General features: G+C 41.2%; 2 protein-coding genes across 8 annotated transcripts in view; one reads left to right on the top strand and one right to left on the bottom strand.

Moving 5' to 3' along the window:
• Nucleotides 1-995: 995 nt before the first annotated feature.
• Nucleotides 996-21206, top strand: PRMT9 (protein arginine methyltransferase 9). Of its 5 annotated transcripts, none has more exons than XM_084856223.1 (14): nt 996-1160; nt 1972-2166; nt 3774-3990; nt 4178-4326; nt 5183-5419; nt 6112-6279; nt 8131-8233; nt 10586-10692; nt 12096-12288; nt 13672-13855; nt 14716-15415; nt 16121-16274; nt 18109-18231; nt 18746-21206. In XM_084856223.1, exons 3-14 carry the CDS (start codon nt 3805-3807, stop codon nt 18959-18961), a joined length of 2520 nt encoding a protein of 839 aa, XP_084712349.1. In that variant the 5' UTR covers nt 996-1160; nt 1972-2166; nt 3774-3804; the 3' UTR covers nt 18962-21206. The 5 variants fall into 5 exon arrangements, with proteins under 5 accessions (XP_084712349.1, XP_084712350.1, XP_084712353.1 ...); XM_084856226.1 differs by having other exon boundaries at nt 1128-1160; nt 3777-3990; XM_084856225.1 differs by lacking the exon at nt 996-1160 and adding an exon at nt 1276-1563.
• Nucleotides 20859-23283, bottom strand: part of TMEM184C (transmembrane protein 184C) — a 16846-nt gene continuing 14421 nt past the window's right edge. For all 3 annotated transcript variants that reach the window (XM_084856228.1, XM_084856231.1, XM_084856230.1), the window contains one exon: nt 20859-22486. In XM_084856228.1, coding sequence (XP_084712354.1) covers nt 22218-22486 — 269 coding nt within the window. In that variant the 3' untranslated portion in view covers nt 20859-22217. The remainder of the gene's footprint in view (nt 22487-23283) is intronic.

Here is a 23283-nt window from a genome sequence, read left to right as displayed (position 1 = left end):
CGCCCACGGCCGGCCTTCTCCACCTCCCATTCTTCCCACAGGAGCCTGATCCGGCTCCGACCTTTTCCCTGTGCGCTCCTCCCCTCCGCTGGCCAGGTCACGCTCCTCTCACGCTCCGTGGGATGGCGGAGGGGGCCTCCCTAGGGCCCGGCCGAGGCAGGGGCGGCTTCTCCCCTCGCGCTTTCAACCCACGACCAGTGCCTTTGGTTTTCGTTGCTGCCCGACTCCGAGGCACATTTAAATAAATCAGTTACCTGATACCTTTGTTTGGGGACGTTCCTAACCCGCCTTTCAATAGACTGTTTCCAACCAAGGCGGCGAAAAGCGATATAATCACTTTTAATTAAAAAAAAAAAACCAAAACTAAAATAAGTAGCCATGGCAATCAAATGTTTTCTGACAGCCGTGACAAGCAGTAATTGCAACCGGTAAGGCTGCAATCCTATACACTTACCTGGGAGTAAGTCCCATTGAACGTAATGGGTTTTACTTCTGAGTAGACAAGGCTAGGATTGCGCTATAAGAGGCCTATTGGGGCTGCAATCCTATACCTTTCCTGGGAATAAGCCCTACTCTGCTCAACGGGAGTAGAGATGTTAGCCTGCAGTCCGGTGCCCGTTTACCAGGGAGTTCGTTATCCCTACGGAAATAATTGATTTCCGAGGCTTACTTCCGAGTAAACATGCACGGGGTGGCGCCGTTTCCACTTAATCTGAATGAAACGGTTCTCAAGGCTTGCTTACGGGAACCAAGCTCTCAGCTCCGGCGGATTTGTGGGAGATGGTTCCACAGTCTTCGGGTTTAAACCAAAGGCTGCAACCTTATGCCCGCTTTACTTGGGAATGAGTCCCACTGAACTCAATGGGGTTCTGAGCAGGCATTATAGGATGGCGCTGTTAAAGGCATTACAGATGTATCCTGGCATAAACTTTCATCCACTAAGCGTGTTATACGCAGGCGGCAGAGGCGAAAACCAGAAAGGAAGGGAGCCCAACTCCCAGGGTAAGAAGGCCAGCGCAGAGAGCGGCTGCCGCCGGGCCGCGCCCGCGCCGCCCCTCTCCCCTCAGCCGCCGCCGCCGCCGCCGCGCCGCTCCACCTCCTGCCAAAGGCGGGGCCACTAGCGGCCCGGCCTCTTTCCTCTCAGTCCCGATCAGCAACCGGTAAGCCCTCTTCTCCCGGCCTTCTTCAGGACGCGCTGAGAGAGGCAGAAGCCCGGGTGGGCGGGAAACGGGGGAGGGGGATGGAGAGAACGGCTTGTCGTGTGCGTGAGTGTGTGAGAGTGAAGGAGGAATTCGCCGGCGAAGAGGAGGGCGACCGCCTCCTTCTCTTCCTCCCCCGCCCGTGTAACCATTACTAGACGGAGGCTTCTCGCCCGCAGAGGCCGCTACCCGGTTAAGCTCGGCGAGTGCAGTCCCCTCAACACACGCACACACACACGAGTGCATAAAAGAGCGAGAGAGAGGCTGGCCTGGCAGGGTTAGGAGTCTGTGAGAGCTGAGGCCTTGCCCTGCCCTTCATATTCTCTCATCCATCCGCATAGACCGGCGGCCAGCCTGAGCCCAGGTTTGCTGCTGAACCTACCCCTTTCCCAGTCACACGAGGAGAAGAAAGGCACCCCTTAGGTCTGCTGCTGCCCCTTCTTGCTCCCGTTGCCTCTTTTTCTTCTCTCTCTTCCGCCACCTCCCCCATATTGTTAATGGGTTGTTGTTGTTGTTTTCTTTGCCTTAACCAACTCCCCTCACAGTAGGATGAAACTGATTTTCTAGATCTACTTCATTCCGATTTGGGGCCTGGTGTTGGTAAGCTGCCTTGGTCACCCTGCGGGATGAACTTTGTCCAGTACAACCCTGTTGATTGTCTTGAGGCCTTTTGCCATGGAAGAACTATGAGCTCTGTTCAGTTCTGGTACTTGCAACAACAAATTCCACAAGTGAGAATTCCGTAATTCTCAGCATGTGTCTTTTGCACTAGGCTCCGGTTTGGTGGATCTTGGGGGTCTAGTGAAAAACAAAGTAGGTCCTACAAACCTGAAGTCTGCCCACCCCTGTTCTAAACAATTGCAAGGATAGCAGCATTTGAGGAAAAAAGGGATGATGTAAACCAGGTCCATCTAGCAAGGCTACCAAAGTGCAGGATGAGCAGAATATGGTGGTACACCTTCAGCTGGTAAGTATGCATGTGAATCCCCTACTACTCAGCCCCACTACAGAGGGTTATTGGAGCCAGGTTGCACAGCTAGTGCCCTTTTCTGGAGCAGGAAATGTCAATGCTTTCAATCCCCCAAGGAATTTCATTGAAGGCTTATCCAGCTTGTGATCAATTATGGCAGGGACAAGGTCATGGCTATTCTGTGATGGCATCATGGGTGATTCCAGGGCCATTTCCTACCCAGTCTTTGAGCCAGGAGGCACACTAGATCCCTTCCATCAACCATATGGAATGGTGGGCATGCCCCTAAGGTATCACCTCTTCCCTGCTACAAAAGAGAAGATTTGGAAGATGGGATATGTAGATATATTTCCCATGCTATTTCAGGAGCACAAAGTCAAGGATAAAAGACAAAGGGGAGAATAAGGGAGGTGAGAGAGTACAACGTAAGCACGCCAGTTGCATTTGGCTGGCTGGATTCATCAGCTTAGTACAGCCTTCCCCAAATTGGTACCTTCCAGATGTTTTGGACTACATCTCCTAGGATTCCTGACTATTAGCCATGCTGAGTGGGGCTGATGGGTATTGAAGTCCAAAACAACTGGAGGGCACCAGGTTGGGGAAGGATGCCTTAGTGGGAGTAGTTCTCCAAGCTCACTCCTGAAGGGCAATAAGTCTGGTAAAATATCTGGATGTCATATACAGGGCATTCTAGGACTTTCGACCCAACATGGCTCAGGCCTGATGAGACATCCCATACATGAGCCACACTCAACCCTGCCCTGATCTGGGAAGAGCCTCTGCCACAATTGATTTATCACACCACCAGGTCAATCGAGGGGGACCATTCTGACAGCAGACCCATGTTAGCCCACTTGCAGGCTGGAAAACTAAGGCAGGAGGTTCAACCCCATTTGCTCTGCTGAGAGTTTAGCTCCCTGGTGTAATGCAATTGATATCTGTGCAGATATAGGCACGAATGTTCTACCTGTGGAGGTTACCACCCATTCACGTGCTGCCTGAAAAGCAGATGATCAAGTGGTCGGGCCAAGGACCAGCCAGCAAAGAAAGGAAGATGCCAAGCTCTGACAAAAAGCACCCACCCAGCCCAATCTAACCTCATATTACGTCATCACCAAAAACTAACAATGATGCCTATTTGAGGGTGGGGTTTTGTAAAGGATTTAAAATACCTTACCAAGACATCCGGGAACATAGGGTGACATGGAATCGAAAGAGATCTGCAAAGGCCCAGATGAACACATACTACTTCCCACCTCAAAGGCCTCCCTGTTGGGTGGTGTCCCAAAAAAGACGCTGGGCAAGTTTAGATAGATATACATTCTCCCAAACCCACCTCCACTCCCTCTGTTGGGACCCAGCATGCATCCAGTTTCCAAACAGTGGAGATTAATCCATAGATTCTACTTTCATAAGTCTTTTACTGAAACTGCAATGTGAAAAAGAATGATAAGTAGATTTGGAAGAAATGTCACTTGTGTATGTTTTTAAAAAGCATTTTTTAGTAATTGAGCTCAAATGAGTGCTTGAATATTAATACAGTCATCTTATATGTAGCTTTATCATAATCTTAGAATAAATGTGTGTGGGGGGTTTTGTTTTAGCAGGGGAAAGTCCAGTTAATTTTGACTCAAAATGCCGAACTCTAAAAGCAGATCTCGGCACAGGCACAAAGTTGGTCAAGAAGCCGGGAGGCGTGAATTAGTCTCCAGATCCTTACAAAGTGCTCAGCATTGTTTAGAGGACCAGGACTTTGGAACTGCATATGCACACTATCTCCTGGTATTAAATCTAGCTCCTGAGCTTAAAAATGATGTCAAGGTGAGTAATTGCTTTTTATTCAGTCACTTGCTTTCAAATAGGTATATATGGCTATGTACTTATAGAGAGAAAATCATGCGCGCACAGTCCCTTGTGTATGATAAATCTATTCACCAATAAAAACAGCATTTTATTTGCATGAATTAATTCTTTCTCTCTCTCTGTGTGTGTGTGTGTGTAACTTTAGGAAACTTTTCAGTTTACCCTTTTTAAATGGGCAGAAGAGCTGGACTCTCTTGCACGAATTCAAGATTTATTTGACTGTTATGAGCATGCCTTGGAATTGTTTCCAAATGATGAAGTCATATGTAACAGCATGGGAGAGCATCTCTTCAGGTTTGTAATTGTCCTTGTTGAGTTGCATTTTGACTAAGCATTCTAAGACAGTGGTTCTCAAACCCTCCAAGTTAGGCACATTCAATTAAACACTTTGCAAAGTGTTTAATTGAATATGTACTCTTAATTCTAAAGGCACAGATACTCACCAGTGCTGTGACTCTTCTATAGGACTCAGAAATTAAAGCCCTTGTGAAACCAGATGTGCCTGGCACCTTCTGGTCTGGGCTTCAACTCACATTCATATCTAAATGCATAGATATCGACCAGTCATTGATGATAATGTTCGTTTCTGTAGTACTTTTTAGTGTACAGCGTGCTTTTGGTCTAAGTCCATTCTTATTACCATTCTGTGCATAGGCAGCTACTATTTTTTCCAGCCCAGATTCTACCACACACATGGACAACAGTATTTGAATAGTTTGTTACAAACCCATGATCTGGCCATAGCAAATCTTAATGTTGGGTGATTAGTAGTTTGAAAAGCAGCAGTATGTATGCACTATTATCACAGCCCTTTTTCATTTACAGCAGGGGTAGGCAACTTGTGCCTCCCCCCAGATATTTGGGCCTGCAACTCTCATCAGCCCTTGAAAGCAGAGCCAATGATGTGGGATGGTGTTCTTGACCTAAAACCCATATCTGGAGGGTCAAAAGTTGCCCACATCTGATTTATACAATGCAACTCAGGGTTGAACCTGAATCACATGTGGTCATATCTAACACTGTAACCAAAATCATCACCTACCTCTTTTGCAGCCCTAGTTGCCATGTAGATGTTTGCCAATGTTTTATGTTTCAGATATTTACTTTCTAGCTTTATGTTTTTATTGATAGTATCACCTTTTTCTGTTAGAATGGGCTTTAGAGATGAAGCAGCTGCATATTTCCATAAAGCTGTGAAGCTAAACCCTGACTTCCCAGATGCAAAGGAGAATTTTTACCGTGTTGCCAACTGGGTGGTAGAACGATGGCACTTCATCATGCTTAATGACTCCAGTCGGAATTTGCTATATCAGAAAGCAATTCATAAGGCAGTCAATTTGGGGTGCAGCAGTGTTCTTGATATTGGAACAGGAACAGGGATTCTCAGGTTTGTTGCAAGTTCACAGTTAACGTTAATGTGTTGGTGCTTATTTATGAAGGGCATGAAACAGATAATAAATGTGCTTTGTTACTTGGTCTTACAGACAGATCTTTCAGGAAAAGAATTCCCCCTACCCCGATTTTACTAAAAATTACCAATCATACGGAGGATGGGATGGGCCTCTTAGGCCGCAATCCTGTGTACACTTACCTAGAAGTAATTCCCATTGAATTCAGTAAGACTTCTGAGTAGCCATGCAAAGGCTTGCACTGTTATACTCTTATGTCCTTTATTGGAGGAAGGAGCAAAGGAGTAAAATATCTCTTGCTGCTGTTCTATTACAGTTTGTAAGTCTTCCTAGAACCCCACATTGCTATAGTGTGAGGGGTCCTAACTTCACAGCAAGTGAAGTTGGGCAGATCACAATGGAACTGAATAGATAAACAAGATTGAAGATCTGGCAATCCTAGTTTATTTTGTTGTGAAATGGGCTATAGTTGTATATAGCTGTTTGTTTTTGCAAGTTTGTAGAATTCCATCATTGGCTTATTATATACACTTTACATTTCTGCCTGTCTATTATGCTGCAGGGCCTCAAATCAGATGTTAAAACAAATATTTTTATACATTAAATTTAAAGTGATTATTAACATTTTTCAGAATCTGTGATTTCTGTTGAACCTCTTTTAATTTTTCAGCATGTTTGCCCAAAAGGCTGGAGCATCTTCTGTCTATGCTTGTGAATTGTCAAAGACCATGTATGAATTGGCTTGTGAAGTGCTAGCTGCAAATGGTTTGGATAGAGAAATCAAACTTCTTCATATGAAATCCCTTGATATAGAGATTCCAAAGCACATACCTGAAAGGTTACTACTTATATTTTATTGTAACATCTTGAAAGAATTACTCCATCTTACATTCAATCCAGTGAGAAAACTTTCTTCAACATAGCATGACCAGGAGAGCAAATTGTCATGTTTTATGAAATGTTAATCTTTTCATTTGTTTTCGTATCAGAATGGACTTTTAATGTGTAAATTTTGATAAACCTTTTACTAATAGAGACTTCCATTTAAATACTTTGCCAGTTACTTGGAGGAAAAGAAAAAAAACCTTTTCATCTTATTCCTTTCTGACATTGATATAAAATCAGTTTAAAGTTGCTACATTACTTCTTGTACTCTCTAAGGCTGCAATCCTGTACCCAGTTACCTGGAAGGAGGCCCCACTGACCTCAATGGAACTTTCTTCTGAGTAGATATGTATACAATTACACTGTAAAAGATTCATCATGAAAATCAACCATAGAACACAAAGGCCGGGTTCGCACAATCAGCAGGGATGCCGTATGGGTTGTTTCCCCACGTGTACTGCTCACATAATCGGCATTTACCTAATTACCCATGCATGTCACAGGTTGCCATGTCATCCAAACCCAGTGCGCTGCATGGTGGGGATGGCTTCTAATCCACCCCACAACCCATGGCATGCTGTAGGGGTTGTGGGATGGGTTAGAAGCCATCTCTGCCGTGCGCTGTGTTTGGACAACACAGCAACCTCCGACTCAGCACAGGTAATTAGCTACATGCCAGTCATACAAGTGGCACATGCGGGGGCAGGGGAAACAAGCCATACTACATTGTTTCCCCTGTGATTTGAGAACCTGGCCAAAGAGTTATAAAATGCTATTACAGTGTGGCAGCAAACTTCAACTTTTCACAACAATCATGCACTTTTCATAAAATGTATAAAAATTACAATTGCATGATTGTTCAAAGCTATCCTGGTGTTTTTAATTGATATTGGCTTGTGTCATATGAGTCAGTGTGTGTTATACCATGCTCAAATAGAAACATTATTTCGATCAGGTGCACATGCACGCACATGTTATATCACATGACTCAGTATCTGAAAATGATCACTATGTATTAGTCCTCAAATGGGATAAACTTGGTGTGTTTCTAAAATGTGCACGGTTGGTTGGCTATGGTGCTGTACTGTTACAAGAAGAAATTGTGATGGTTTCATGCTGAAGCAATATTGTGCATTGTGTAGCGCAATTCCAAGTGTGCTTACTCAGATTAAAGTCCCACTGAGTTCTGAATGGTTTACTCTTTACATCTGTTCAAAACAAGGTTTCTTTTTTTAAAGGGCAAAATCTTCTCCAAGATTACCTTTTGCTTATGCTTTAGAGCAGGCCGCAGTGGCAGCAGAGCATAGGATTACGTGCAGCAACCTAAGGATCAACATAACTGTCATCTTCTTGCTCTAGCACTTGGAGCTGGTCTTGCTTCTTGTATTAAAACAGCAGCTGAATAGAAGTGTCTGCATGACTCGAATGTAATAAAGACAGAGAGAGGTGCTGGTGGCACCTAGTGCAGCATTCCAAGGACTGTGGACACAGTCTCTCCTTGGCCTCCACATTCTCTCTCTCTCTCTCACACACACACACATACTGCTTCTAAACAGTTCTGGCAGCTTAAGAGATAGGTTTAGGTCAGAGAGATCAGGTCTGTCTTAGAAAGGATGCTGTTTTATCTCAAGCAGAGGCTTCCTCGGCAGAAGCTCAAGCCCAGCACAAAGGGGACTGTTCATTTCAAGTTACTGGATTTAAGTCCTGCAGGTTTTATAATTTCCTTTTATCATAGGAGTGGCTTTAAACATTTTGCTGAATTACTGCTTTCTTTTTATAACTGTACATGTTTAATTTTTAAAAGAGTTTCCCTGGTTGTCACTGAAACAGTAGATTCTGGTTTATTTGGAGAAGGAATTGTGGAAAGCTTGATCCATGCTTGGGAGCACTTGCTTTTACCACCAAAGGTGAGCATCTCTGGGAGTCTGAGACCTGATCCCAAAGTTCCTTGGCTGTGTGGCTGCCACTGATAGTTGTGTGTTCAAGGCTCCGCAATGTTGAAAGAATGTTTAAACATTATTTTCTTCTTACTTTTATAACATTAAAGGCTGTTACATAAACAATGAACTGGAAATGTAAAGCATAAACACCACACACGAACACATAAACAGATCATATTCGCAGTTCCCTTGCCAGTTCAGCAGCTCTCTAGAGCCCAATGGCATTGGCATGAAGACTTGCCATGCAATCCAGCAGATTCATGTGAGAACAAGCATTTATGCATTCTCACAGTTAAACGGAATCCAAATTATGTAGATTATGTCAATGGCCACATTTTGACTGAATTTTAAGATTGTAATCCTAGCCTTAATTACTTGGGGCTTTATCCAATGTTAGTCTTAAATCCTTTTCTTTTCAATGGCTCTACTTTAAGTAGGACTAACATTAGATATAACCCCAAGTAATTAAGGCTAGAATCATAATCTTAGATTCAGTAAAAATGTGGCCATTGACAAAGTCCTGCATGGTCTGTGTTTCACTGGCAATGCAATCCTGTACATGTTTAATCAGAAGTAAGCCACATTGAGTTCAGTGGGACTTACAGGTAAGTGTGTATAGGATTGCAACCTGAAATCTCTGGGACATGCTTCCAGATTAAATGGCCATAATTCTGAGAGAGAGAGAGCTGTATTAAAGTCCCATTGAAACCAAGCACCCAGTGACTGCAAAGGCATTTAGGTGCACTTAGCAATTTCAGGATTGTTTCCATCATATTAAGAATCTGGCAATAAAGACAGCAACTGGAGGTAAATGAGTAAACACATGCCTTAGCCTAAATATGCATTTAGCTTGCTGAGTGACTTCCTTCAAAGCAAGCAGCTTCTGCAGTGTTCTTTTCCAAGCCTAAAAGAATATCATGGAACTAGATTGCCTCTCCTCGCCCTTAAGGCTGGGAAAGTTCATCAAATGGCACTGTATTATTTTTTTCTGCACAGAGGGAGAATAGAGAAGTGCCGGTTTTTTTAAGTGTTTTTTTTCTCCATACTTTGGGAACAACTCTGTATTCATACAAAATATTTCTTAAAGGTGTACAGTTCTGAATTTAACACTTGCCAAGAAAATATAATGACTTGATCCACAATTTGTGTAAGATATACATGAATTATGGCCAAAACTAAATTTTTAGAATGTATTTTAAACTGAGGTTCAAAATAAGGGGCTGATTCTTACCCCTCTGCACATGGTACTGGTACATGGTAAAGCAAAATAAAATATTTTCTCCCTCAGAGTGATACATACCATACTAGAACCTATTGATAGTCCACCATTGTAGGAATTTCTGAGATGCTGTAGTAGATGTAAGAATTAGAAGACAAATAACTACAGTTCTTGAAGTTTTCTATTCAATAAATATATGGAGGGAGCAATCCTATGGCTGCTAGTCAGCAGCTAGACAGCCATAGGATATGTGGTTTTCCGGGAACCAACCTTCCCCCCCCTCCGCGCTGCCTCACAGCCAGCACAGAACTGCTCCGTGCTCACAAGAAGAGCGCGGAGCGGTCAAAGTGGGTCGTTCCGAAGCAGGGAAGGCAGAAATGCCAGTGCGACACATCCTGTCTGTTGACCGGCAGCCTCCTCCCCTGCTCTGCCTTCCCACAGCTAGACAGCCAAAAGCGGCTGTTTAGCCACAAATGCAGGGTAGGAGAAGCATGGAGGGAACAATCCCCTATGTGCTTCTCCTGCCCTGCATTGGATAGGCGGTCGCCTCCGAGTTTGGAGACGGCCACCTATCCCCATAGGATTGTGCCCTAAATTGCTGAAAACCTTTTTTCCTTAAAACAATTGATATTGATGGATTACGTCCAATGTCACGCTAGTGGACTTACACTCTTGCACCAGGACTTCCCTATACTCGCCTTCCCCCTGTACCCTCCATATCTGCTCTGGAGGGTCCCCAACATTGTAGAGAAAGGGGCGGGGACCAAGAGGGAGGGGAAATGCATTCCACCAGCAGTTTCTGTTCTGGTGGTAGACATTGGCTCCAACCCATATAATTAATTTGCTATATAATTAGTGCTGAACATTGTCCTAAGTGCTTTCAAAATAGCAGTATTTAGCATTATTTTTAAAATTACAGTTAAAAAGAAGTTCTAGGGCTGGCTCTGCAACTATCTCTCATTTTCCACACCTGAATAAAGCAAATCAAAAACAGCTAAATTAAATGTTTTTAGCACTCCATTATCTGAAATTCAAATATTTCCACTTAATGTGTGAACAATAAGTGTAGTTTTGTACAATTCCGTATCTTTGTTTTGCAGCCTCTTGATGGCAAAGTTGATGCTGAAAACTATGGTAAAGTTATACCAGCTGGAGCTACCATATGGGGCATGGCAGTGGAATGTGAAGAGATACGCAGACATCATAGGTATATCTGTGCTGCTGATGTGTGTTGGATAAATCTGTTTAAATGTTGGACAGGGAACAGAAAGTGTGAATTTTTAAGGAAAATATTTTCATTACCATACCTCTCTGTTAGAGTTTATACTTGGATTCAACAGATTCTCAACAGCTCTACTAGCATGAATGGAATATCACTATGCATGGAAATGGTACTAATACGAACGTTGAATTCTCTGCACTGAATTTAGAAAATTCAATCAGCCTTTTGCCAGAATGATACCTTTGTCTTCTGACATTGTGGATATTGTGAACACTGAGAATGTCAGTTGAGAAAAAGGTATGAGGAGTGGAGCAAATTGTCCTGCCTGGGCTTCTAATAGCATATAGTATCTGGGAGATGATGGTTTGGGTGGGGTAGATGCACATCTTGAGAATAGAATCTCCAGTTCATGTGCTATATGGGGAGGTTTCAGGAAAGACAAAAGCCTTCCAAAATCTCCAGAATCCTCCTCCCGCCCAGATATATTGCAATAATGCTAGTCCCAAACTGGAGTCTTTTAATGCTTAATAGCACAGCAAGGGAAAGTTTTAGGTGGTGGGAGGAATGTATTCTTTTCCTCCCTTTCCCCTCCACAAGCCCCAAACAATACCACAAAGCTCCTTTTCCATATTGGCTGACACCTGTTAAGGTTACACTGTAACATTTTGTTACAGGTACTAGTGGCTTTAATCTGAAAGTTCTTTTTAAAATTTATTTTCAGTCATTTTTTAAAATAAGCTGGAAAAATTGGCATTAATGGCCATATGGTTAAATAAATTAGCCAGGTCTTGTTAGCTCACAAAATATTTACTGTGGCACCTTCTTCACTAAACAGGATGCTCACCAATTATCTGGTAAAATGTGTGTACTTCGGCTATTGGGCGGTATAGAAATGAAATAAGATGGATGGATGGATGGATGGATGGAATACTTGGTATATGAACTGTCAGCTTATCTTCGGTTCTGTGCTTCATATCCAGTTGGACTTTGTTCTTACAGCTTTCATAAGAACAAGAGCCCATCATAGTTGATTTTTAGAGGGAGAGCAAAAGCAACTGTATTTCAGCAAGATTTGCAAGGTGTAGAATCATACTGGAATGTGGTATATTGATATAATAATGCAATTTTTTTATTCTATTAATTTTATAGAATTTGTTCTTATAATGTATTTTTTCTTTTAAACTGCCCTGCTTATGATTGAGAAGAAAGGGATAGACACTTTATTACAAAACAAAACAATTAGGCAGGTTTTGAAACTAATCACATCTTCTCTATGAGTCTGTCCTTAATTTGCCAATAACTGGTGCTTAGCTGGGAAATGAATTGACATTGCATGATTTTGTCTCGTCAAACATAATTTCCTTTTTTTGTTCCTCTGTTTTTTTCAGGGTGGGTATAAAAGACATTGCTGGTGTGTGTTTGCCAGAAACATTGGCATTCCACAGTCCAACTTATGCTTCTGTAAATGCAGATGAAACTCTTGAACCTTACACCACTGAAAAGCTCAGCAGAGTTCCTGGTGGCTATAAGGCCCTCACAGAAGATTTCCAAGTTTTGACAGTCAATTTTAACAATCTGCAAGTAGGTAACTCTTTGTTCATTGAGTACAGGGAATGATTAAACAATTGTTACAAAAAGACTAATGCAGAGCCAAACGAGATTCTTCAGGATATTGTGTACATTTTATGTACGTTTATGTACAAATTGACACATTTGCAGGCAAAATCTTAAAATACATTCCCTTGTATATGGGAAATTATTTTTAGCTATTTGTGTGGATAAGAACTATCATGGTCTGAATCAATAACTCTACCTTCACCTTAACTGACATCTAAGATGAATAGCAGGAGAAAAGCAAAGCACTTAGCTGAACTTGGATAGATCTATGGTATGTTCTGTCTAGGCTGTTAAAGATGTTTAATTTTTTAATACTTCTGTGCAGAAATTGCTCTGTAAAGGGCATGAGCCGTCATTGAATCCTGAAAGGAGAATGTCTTGCTAATGAGAAGCAGATCAGGAATAAAAAGGCCATCTTGGGAAATATAAAATGGTTGAGTAGCAGGAAGGGCAGGAGGACTGAGCCATCAAACAACGACACTTCACTCTGGACTTCATCAGTGCTCTGAGTTTAACATCTGCACATCGTGAAACTATTTATTGGGGGGAATGGGGAGAAATCCCCCACCCTTTGAGAATACAAAGAGATAGATTCGACAGTAGGAAAGGGACACTGGAGTTGTTTGAACATAGCATATATTCCTTTAATTTTATTTTCCTGTCTCCTTGCAACTGGCTTTGTAGGAACTATTATAGCATTTATGGATGCAGTCCAGAAGCCCCATCCCATTTATACAATCTTCTTCCACTCACCCCCAGACAGTGCTGGTGACAGCCAAATTTCAGCATACACCAAGTATTCCTGGGATCCCAGATACTGTATGTCCCAGTAACCATACAACTGACACTAAGGCTGGTTCAACTGCTTGGACCATTTGCATCCTGAAGTCAGCAAGGGCAAGCACATTCTTGCATCATTTGGCTAAGAGCTGTTGTACAATTGCTGGTGTTTGTTGAAGCTCAGCTATCTGATGGTTTGGGGAGTGGAGCATACCCATTTATCGGAATTTATGGATCATATCGTAATACGCAGAGTTGAAATTTAGCTACTGCCAAATTGTAAGAAAATGCTACAATTATTACTTTTAGATTTTTTCTTTAATAAAATCACTTTGTTTACAGATGATACACTATTCGACTGTTGCATGTTTGACTACTGTTTATTAAAATCATTTAAATTCTATACATTTCTAGACTTGAGCTGGATTATAAAGCAAACATGAACCTGAATCAAAGAACGTCAATTCAGAATTATAGGCACTCAGCAAATAAAGTATGTTTTGGGGGGAAACAGGATAAGAAACAACCATATTTCACTGCTGTGGGGGGGTTTTTTTTCTTGATCAGGAGCTAAAAAGCTTTGCAACTAGAAAGCCATCCAAAATCAACATGCCTGTTATTAAAGGAGGAATACTAGATGCCATTGTGGTCTGGTTTACACTACAACTCGATGATGAACATATACTTTCTACTAGTCCAAGTGAGGACACCTGTTGGGAACAGGCAGTCTATCCCATACAAGGCCTCCTTGGTATGTTTTTGGGATTTTGTTTTTACAACATCATTAAAATGTATTTTCTTTTAAGGATATGGGTGATGTGTTTTATAGGTTTGAGAAGAAAACTAATGAGCAAAACCTTTGCTTTCCTTCATCATTCCCAGGTAGCATTCTTGGGGAACATTTATGTTATTATCCAGAATGGTATAAAAATGAAATTCCACAACAGCCCATATATGGAAATGCTATTTTATTACATGATCTAATAAATAAATCAAATTTGTAGGCATGAAGTCCAGTCAGTAGAAGCTTTGCCAGCCTACATCATTAGGATTCCCAGTTATAAAATGCTTCATAAGTAGAGAAAGTTGAGATAAGCAAGATTTTTGCAGCTGGAGATTGGGGAATTGAGTTGAGTATCCAGGGGAATGGGGAGGGGGTAAACAGGGAGCTGTGAAGCATGGGAAACCTTACTCATTCTGGTGGCTGGATCTTAGCAACTTCAAGCACATTTTTACTCAAGTAAATCAGGCTTATTTCAGTGGCTCTTGGATTGCAGTTTTAAACCCATTACTAGGAAATAAGTCCATTAAAATCAAAGGGATTAATTTATGAGTAAAGATGCTTAGGAATGCACTGTTAATTTCTAGTAAGAAAACGGGCTTCAACTATGCTTTCTGCTTTAAGAAACCAACCAGTACTGTTTTGCTTCCATCCCTGTAAGCTGCTTGGCAGATGCTGCAGGAGCAGCACTAGAGGTGGTTCAAGTAATGTATGTTCTGCAACACGTGCAAAGCTAGTCTCAAGGTAGTGAGCATTTTAGAAAGGACACCTGAGCAACACTAGTGAAGGAAAAATAGTACATTTAATTTTTCATCCTTTTGTGTTTACAGATCACTCTGTGAAAACTGGAGACTCAATTACGATGGAAGTATCCTGCCAAGACTGCTATTTAAGGATCCAAAAGATTTCACTGGTGACTTCAGAATATGGGATGGATGTCGAAAAAATCTTCAGGGAGAACAACAGTGAGGCTGAGCTCTGCAGTGCTCTGGCCAGCCTTCAAACAGCAAGCACACTGGAGAGTGTGTGGCAGGAATGCAGGCTGGAATCCACTGAGATTGCTTTACTTAACAATCTGCCGTATCACGAATGTTTTAAAGCTGCAATAGGCAAAGTGCTGTCATCATTAAGCATCCATGAACAATTGCACTCCATGGATGTGGATAGCCACAGTGATGAGCTGAACCTTGAAATGAACCAGAGCAAAAACTCTGTGACTTTTGATCCTCTGTATGTGTTGGATGTATCAGAGGGTTTTTCCATTTTGCCAGTAATTGCAGGCAAATTTGGGCCAGTTAAGGCATACAGCTCTGTTGAAAAAAAACATCATCAAGTAGCTCTCAATCTGATTTCAGAAGCCAACAGATTTCCTAAGGAAACGTTAGAGTTTTGGCTTGGCCATCTAGAGGATGAAAACATGGTATTACAGAGACCTAAATCTGACAAATCATGGAGTATTATAATTTTGGATGTCATAGAGACTTCTGGTCTAATTCAGCAGGATGTGATGGAAAAGGCAGCAATATCCAGGTAATAATATACAGTCCATGCTCCTATGTCTTATTTAACTCCATTCATAAAGTATTTGTTATATGACTAATGCATCAAAATTTGAAGTGATAGCTAGCCAAAAGACTATTTGAAATTGAACTTGCTCATCAATGAACCATATATGATAGGCTGGTCACTCTGTGCTTTTTAAAATTAGAAAAAGCTGCTGTAGCTGCTTTTTGTGTTTTTAAATCTTAAAAGGCTTATTCTTAGACAAAAGTTTACATCAACTTTAAAATAAGATAAGGGTTGGTTCTTAATGTCCACTCATTCTTGTTGCTCAAAACCATGCTAAGTATATTAAACAAAACATTTCTAACTGATGGCCCAAATCAGGAGCGGACAGACTTCAGGCTTTGAAGATCTACTTCGTTTTCTACTAGAAACACAAAGGTCCACCAGATGCAAAATAGTGGTTCATGGCAGGCATACACACCTAGCAGAATTAAGGAACATGGCTAAGACAAATAATTTGTTTTCAGTATCAAAAGTGAACTCACAGCCCTTTCACAAAAAAATCTACTCCTGGTTTCCACCCAAACTTTCTTCATTTCAGCACACTATTTGGGGAAGGGTGAACCTGTTCTCTTGCTGTTAAAAAGGGTGAGCATCAGAAACCATTGAAAGAGAACAATGTGAAATAATAGCTTTGACCGTTAACAATTTTGTATTTTTCATGTATAGGTGTTTGCTTCATTCTGGAGGGAAAATATTCCCACAGTATGTGAAGATGTATGGGATGCTTGTGGAATCAAGGTCATTAGTACTTGAGACTGCAGTTCAAGGGACAGATCCCACACTTGGTTTCAACATTGCACCTTTTATCAACCAGTTCAAGGTATGAAATAAGTTGCATGCTTCCATATGCAGTTTAAGACACTGGATCAAAAAATGAACGTGCCATAAAGCTGTAATGTTGTTGTATTAAGACCACAGTTGAGAGGATAACCATGTCAATTCTGTATGTCCAGCAGACCCTTTGCCTTTAAAATCAAAAACAGCACCATATATAGCATGAGGAGTTTCAAAAGAAATTTGCAGCATAGCACAGTGGACTGCTTATCAAAGAAAAATATCAAGTCTCACTGGTTGTGCACCTATCAAAGGCTCTCTGTATCAAGGCCTGAATGTTTCACTATTTCACAGTAATGAAAAAGGCATCTGACTTAAAGGTTGGCAGAAGTAACATTTAAGCAAACTAGCTCAAAGCGGGCTTGATGAAACAACAATCAGGTGGATCCACAGTTGTCTACAGAATCAGACTCAAAGAGTGCTTATCAGTGGGATCTTCTCAAACTGGGGAGAGGTAACGAGCAGGATACTGCAGGGCTCAGTGCTCTTCAACATTTTTATTAATGACTTGGAGGAGGAGGTGCAGGGAATGCTGATCAAATTTGTAGATGACACAAAATTGGGCAGGATAGCTAATACTTTGGAAGACAGAAACAAAATTCAAAGTGATCTGGATAGACTGGAGAGCTGGGCAGAAAATAACAGAATGACATTTAATAGGGATAAATGCCAAGTTCTGCACCTAGGAAAAAGAAACCAAATGCACAGTTACAAGATGGGGGATACATGGCTCAACAACACTACAAGCGAGAAGGATCTTGGAATTGTTGTCGATCACAAGTTAAATATGAGCCAACAATGTGATGTGGCTGCAAAAAAGGCCAATGCTATTTTGGGCTACATTAAAAGAAGCATAGCTTCCAAATCCCAGGAAGTACTAGTTCCCTTCTGCTCAGCACTGCTTAGGCCTCATCTGGAGTACTGTGTCCAGTTCTGGGTACCGCACTTTAAGAAGGATGCAGACAAGCTGGAGAAAGTTCAGTGGAGGGCAACGAAGGTGATCAGGGAACTGGAAACAAAGCCCTATGAAGAAAGACTGAAAGAACTGGGCATGTTTAGCCTGGGGAAGAGAAGACTGAGGGGAGATATGATAGCACTCTTCAAGTACTTGAAAGGCTGTCACAGAGAGGAAGGCCAGGATCTTTTCTTGATCATCCCAGAGTGTAGGACACGGAATAATGGGCTCAAGTTACAGGAAGCCAGATTCCGGCTGAACATCAGGAGAAATTTCCTGACTGTTAGAGCAATACGACAATGGAACCAATTCCCTAGGGAGGTGGTGGGCTCTCCCACGCTGGAGGCCTTCAAGACGAGGCTGGACAGCCATCTGTCAGGGATGCTCTGACTTGGATTCCTGCATGGAGCAGGGGGTTGGACTCGACGGTCTTGTAGACCCCTTCCAACCCTACTATTCTATGATTCTAGGAAAAATTCTGTGAATTCCAGTAGTTCGTTCCAGAGCAAAACTGACAACCTTATATTGGTCAAGAGGGCAGGTGGTTTTTAAGTATACTACATATGCCTGGTGTTCCATAAATTCCTATCTTGTGAAAAGTGGTATAATGTCTTTAATTGTATCATGGTGCCTTGAAAGCCTGGATTGTGGAGACTCACAAGCCATCTTGGACCATCAGCATGATATAGATACAGGGATACTGTTGTGTGGGATAATGCCACAGATTTCATCCACACAAATTCTTAAAGCCTAGAAATATGTGCCCAGGTCAGGAAGGAAGGGAGGGTTTTTTTTAAAGCTGTGCTGTGCTTTTGGAAATACATTGCAATGAAATAATCCTAAAACATGACATATTCTATTTCAGGTGCCTATTCGTGTTTTTTTGGATCTGTCCACACTAGTATACATGCCATTAAGCAAGTCAGTGGAACTTCTGCGAGTGGATCTCATGAATCCATACTTGAACAGCTCTAGTAGAGAAATTAAGGTAAATCCATAAAATAGTAGGTGCTGTTTGCTGAAGTTTACTACCACCATTCTTACTTCTTTTTTTAGTCAATTTTTTTATACAAAAAACATAACAAAACCAAAAAAATCTTACATTTGTTAACCTAAGTGCAAGTACTAACTTTACAGAATGCTCTGACATGTTCAGTGCTTAATATTTTTGGTATTAGGTTATATTATGCTTTATTTAAACTGCCCCCTTTTTAAGCAGAAAGCCACAGTGTCTTGAAAGAAGTGCTACCCATACTCCTTCCCTCAATGTAAAAGAAAACGGGGGAAGCTAAGTTTTCCCATTCTTGTAGAATAAGCAGAAAGCAAGTTTAATCCCCATTACGTGATAGTACAAACTGTATAAAGACAAATACCATACTGCTAAAAGTAAAAACCTCTTTGTTTGAAAAAGGTGCAAATGCACTGATAAAAGCACACCTTTTTGCTTTTGCCATGGAAAATTTGATCTACTGTACAGTAATATGAACATCTTACTTTTGTAGGTAGAGGTTTGTGAATCCGGTCAAGTGACTGGTATTCCATTTTGGTATCATGTGTATTTGGATGAAGATACTGTATTGGATACATCAAGCAGGTCCTCCCACTGGAAACAAGCTGCCTTTGTATTAGATAAGCCTATTCAAGTTCAAGCAGGAAATGAACTTGTGCTCAGCATTCACTATCACAAAAGCAACATCAGCATTACAGTGAAGCAGTGAACTGCCATCAGCTACTCTTGGGTTTAGTATGTTTAAACGTCAAGAGAAGCCCAAATTTAGTTATTTATATGTAAAAGTTCATCATGGCCCACAGTGTTTAAGTCTATTTTGAGCTATTATGCAATTCAATATAACTTTAGCAGGAGTTTTATACTGCCTCAGGTGTTATAATGTGTCTGAGATTGTTACCAAAAACAAAGCCATGGACCCACAAGAATTGAGGAAAAAAATGAATTCCTGCCTGGAAGCCTGACAGTCTGTGTATGTCTAGAGATTAATAACTTTTTACAATACCCATCCTCTTTCCTATGCTTTACTTTCTGGAAAACTATTGTATGAATTAGTGTAAAATAAAATTAAAAAGGGATTCTTATAGAACATACCTGTTTTTCAAGTCTCACTTTTTGAAGGTTAATAAAGCAATGATAAATTAGCTGGGCAGTGATATAGGACAATGCTGTACCTCCTATAGATCTACAACATTTTGCTGGAAAAAGCAAAACTCTTCACTTATTGGAATTATCTTTTAGGGGGCTGGCAAATCTTATATATCTTCTAGAAGAAAACCTCAGAATGTCTTGTCATATAACATACTACAGCACTGAAATGTTCCTAGTCCAACTTACCAGTTCTAGCATTTCTTTTGTGAAACCTTGTAAATATAGATCCAGTAACTAGCTTTACAAAGGATGAAAAATCCTTAGTTTAAAAGATCACATGGATTGAAAAGGTATTTTAGTTCTGGTTCAGCTATATCCAGTTATGATCTGGGGAACAAAGTGAAAAAAACATGGCATGTAGTGGTTTTGGACATAGTTCAATTGCCATTTTGGTAGTCTGACAGCCTCCATTAAAAATCCATTTCATGTAACAAACATAGGCTGCCAGCTAGGAGCACCATCTACAAAAGTCCTCAATCTCATATGCACCCATGGGATTCCCAAATTACTTGTAAACTAACTTTAAAAAGGTAGTCCTGGAGCTATGGTACTAGAGCTGCTGAAAAAATTTGGAGAATAAGTGGCACCAGACCTATTTATCCTTCCCCATTTAAAGTCTGTTTCTAAATTCCCAGTTAGCTTTTTAAAGTCATGGGAGTTCAAATAGGCTAGATTCTAGTAGTTCTGTTCATGCATGTTAAATACTCTTGTCAAGTAGACAGTGTTATTGTTTGCCTAGAGATGCTGGCCAGCAGGAACCTCCTTTCCTCCTGTACCAGGAATGGAACAGGGGCACTCATACAGCATTGCTTGCAACTACTACAATACACAAATGGTGCCTGTTCAGGACCCACCCCACTGATGATCCTGCCAACAAGGAACAGCTGAGTAGTGGAGAATGGAGAGGGAGAGGAAGACACAGTCCTGAAAAGATGAAGAGAACACAGTGGCAAGGAGAAAAGGACAGGAGATGTGGTAATGAAGTCCCAGAGGACAAAAGAGGGGAAGAGAAAGAGCACAGAGAACCCCAGTCCATGACCTAGTTACCTAGTTACAGTCAGGGCATGACACTTAGACCTAGAACACCTATAGCCTCTACAAGTCTAGGACCAGTAAGCATCTCCAGTGGATAGAGACATACCTTAAGGATACCTGGTTGAAAAGCAGGACTGGGAAGTCTCCAAGAAGGTTATTGCTAGAGGGCAACACACCTCTTAAGACTGTCTTTTCTCTCTTTCTCCCTGGGCTAAATCTGTGTGTATTTGTCAAAATATACCACTACTGAGCATTACCTTTTGGCTTCTTGATCTGGGGGATCCAGGCATGGTGGACATGGTGTTTGAAGTGCTTCTCCCAGAGTTTGGCAATTACCCAATTTTTTTTAAAAAAGTACTATTAAGAATAGCTCAAGAATATTATTTTCTCATCAGCACTAGAGGACTACACAACACTACATAATGAGTTTAAATAAAATTTTATTTGCTTATATACAATAAAGGCAATGAATAATTTGCCCCCTTAACCAGTTTCACTCAAGGACACACTAAACGTAGCCATAAAATATGCAGCCTAGTGAATAAGGCCAAGTATTTACATAACACACTAGCACTGCAAAAAGCACTTGTAGGATGAGTTCACTGTAACAGCCACAGAATCAGTCAAATTCTCAAGTCCTGTAGAGAACATCCGAACATTGAAAATAGTTTGAGTTCTTTCTGAAGATGCCACTTAAAATGCAAACCTTGCTGCAGCTTTTTATATGTAGGTAAGACAGCAAGCATGCAATGCAGGTAGAAATGTGATAATGGGTCAGAAAAATCCACTTCATCAATCAGATATGTGATAAAGTCCTTAGGATACGAATTTGTTACATTCCTGTATCTTACATCTGTATCTGACATCTGTTAATATTATGTAATTCCTTGATTCTACTTGAAGGTTTTAGAAGGCAAATATACAATGAATTAAAGAGAGGCATTAAAATGGTATGGACATCATAGAGGAGCACAAACTATTTGAGATATTATTGGGGAAAAACCTACATGAGGTGTTTGAGACTGGTAAGAATACAAGAGTACTGATTCGTTCAACATACAAATCGTTATTCCATTTTATAACACTAATTAGAAAGCTTTAAAACTCCCATTCTAGAGCAACTTCCAGTGCATAGGCCAAGATACACAACATAGTAACAATAAAGCTTCAAGCCAATGGGACCTACAGTGCTTAAATCCAAGCACTTGTGCTTAACTGGATTACACAGCATTCATGCCACTGCTCTTATGGGGATAATTTCATGACCCTACCCCAGCTAAAATCTGTAACAACTCTGTAAAGATTCTGGCGTGTTAAGAGACCATATTCTGGAATGGGTAAGTATCACTTTGAATAAGAATCAGAGGCCTTCTACCTCACTCCTCCTATTCTGAAGAGGCAAGTTTTTGAACCAAGCAGCTTTTGCTATACATCTTACTGTAAATATTTCATTAAAAGCCTGAAATCTTTTTCAGATACATATATCATATGCTCCATAAAGTATTTTCCGTTATTGTAAAAGTTTAATTCAAATGTTGATTTAATACTATATTATAGCACTAAAACTTACATTATGTTTCATTTCAGAATAGTACAATATACTCATTTACAGTTCAGAGATTCACTAGTTAAAATGGAATTCCAACTATCTGTCTTGTTTGTTTTATACGCTCCTTGGCACAGCTGACATTCTTCTGGGAAGAATGGGGTTTCCAAGGCCAGAAAACAAACATAGCAAGTAATGTCTAAGCAAATCCCATAACGTATTTCAGAAAAGAGGTTTAAGTTTTATCCACAGACTTCTCTGTTTGAACAAGGGAATTCTTATTCTCTTCTGCAGAGTTACACAAGCCATCAGATGTCAGTTCAGGAGGCATTGTTGGAGTCACAGTATGTCCAAACCCTTGATAGTAACCAACAGGTGATGATGGTATGGAAGAGGCAGCAGAAATTGGATCCTGAGTGGATGATGACAGTAAACTTGTGTGTTCACTCTGTTCATGGTCCTCACCAAAAAACATTTTTCTTGGTTGGCCAAAAACTGTTCTCCCTAAAGACAAGAAATTTTAAGAGTTACTATTTTCATAGATGACACTGTGTGAGTTCACATGACAAGCTACACCGTGTGGGTTTATGCACCCAACAATCAGGCTCATACTGAGTTGTTCCCTCCCTCCTTTCCCCCTTGGTCCTCCAGCTGGCTCCCAGGGGACTTGGCAGCAGAACCTGTCTTGTCTGCCAAGTCCCCTGTCCCGGCTCAGATTGAACCCCCGGTCGTGGTTGGAGCTTTTTTTTTGCACAAAAACAGAGCTGGGTGCTTCTTTTCATTTCCCCAGCCTCATGGAATGTGCGCAAATGCCCCTTTTATTACTTTTAATTGGTTTTTGGGAGTTGCACTCTTGCACAACTCCAACTGTCGGAAATATACAGGCTTGCTGTGCCTGTACCTTTGTATGTTTGAGCTGTCAAACATTCAAGTTAACAGGCAAGACTAGACCATATAGAGGCTGGTTTGGCAACCTTTGACAGTTAACAGGTGGGGAAACAGGTTGTAGGTCACCACTTTAGGAAGGGGATTCCCAGGGCTGAAAGGGCTGCCTTGGGGTTGCCCTGCTAAGAATATGCATTTGCCTGAATCCCTAGCAGATGTTTTTTAGCGTGCCTGACATGCCACCTCACTTTCCACTCCCAATCACAGTAACCGCTTCTAGTTTGACAGACTCTTTCACATAAATCTACACACCACCCCCCTTTTCTCTCCCATTTGCACTGACGGCAACAACCTTTAACAGCTCCTTTGACAACTGTCAAACATAGCCGCAGCTAAGACAAAAGAGGGCGGCGTGC

The sequence above is a fragment of the Heloderma suspectum genome, chromosome 5 (genome assembly GCF_057233095.1).
Source record: "Heloderma suspectum isolate Gila_16-S chromosome 5, 16-S_ref, whole genome shotgun sequence".
Taxonomy (NCBI): Eukaryota; Metazoa; Chordata; class Lepidosauria; order Squamata; family Helodermatidae; genus Heloderma; species Heloderma suspectum.
This window is presented reverse-complemented; position numbering and strand designations above follow the sequence as displayed.

Excerpts from the sequence above, each read along its gene's own strand:
- PRMT9 (XM_084856223.1), top strand. The coding sequence starts at position 3,805 with ATGCCGAACTCTAAAAGCAGATCTCGGCACAGGCACAAAGTTGGTCAA. Across the intron at positions 4,327-5,182 it reads ATGGGAGAGCATCTCTTCAG|AATGGGCTTTAGAGATGAAG; the intron begins GTTTGTAATTGT and ends TTTTTCTGTTAG. Across the intron at positions 13,856-14,715 it reads TCCCATACAAGGCCTCCTTG|ATCACTCTGTGAAAACTGGA; the intron begins GTATGTTTTTGG and ends TTGTGTTTACAG.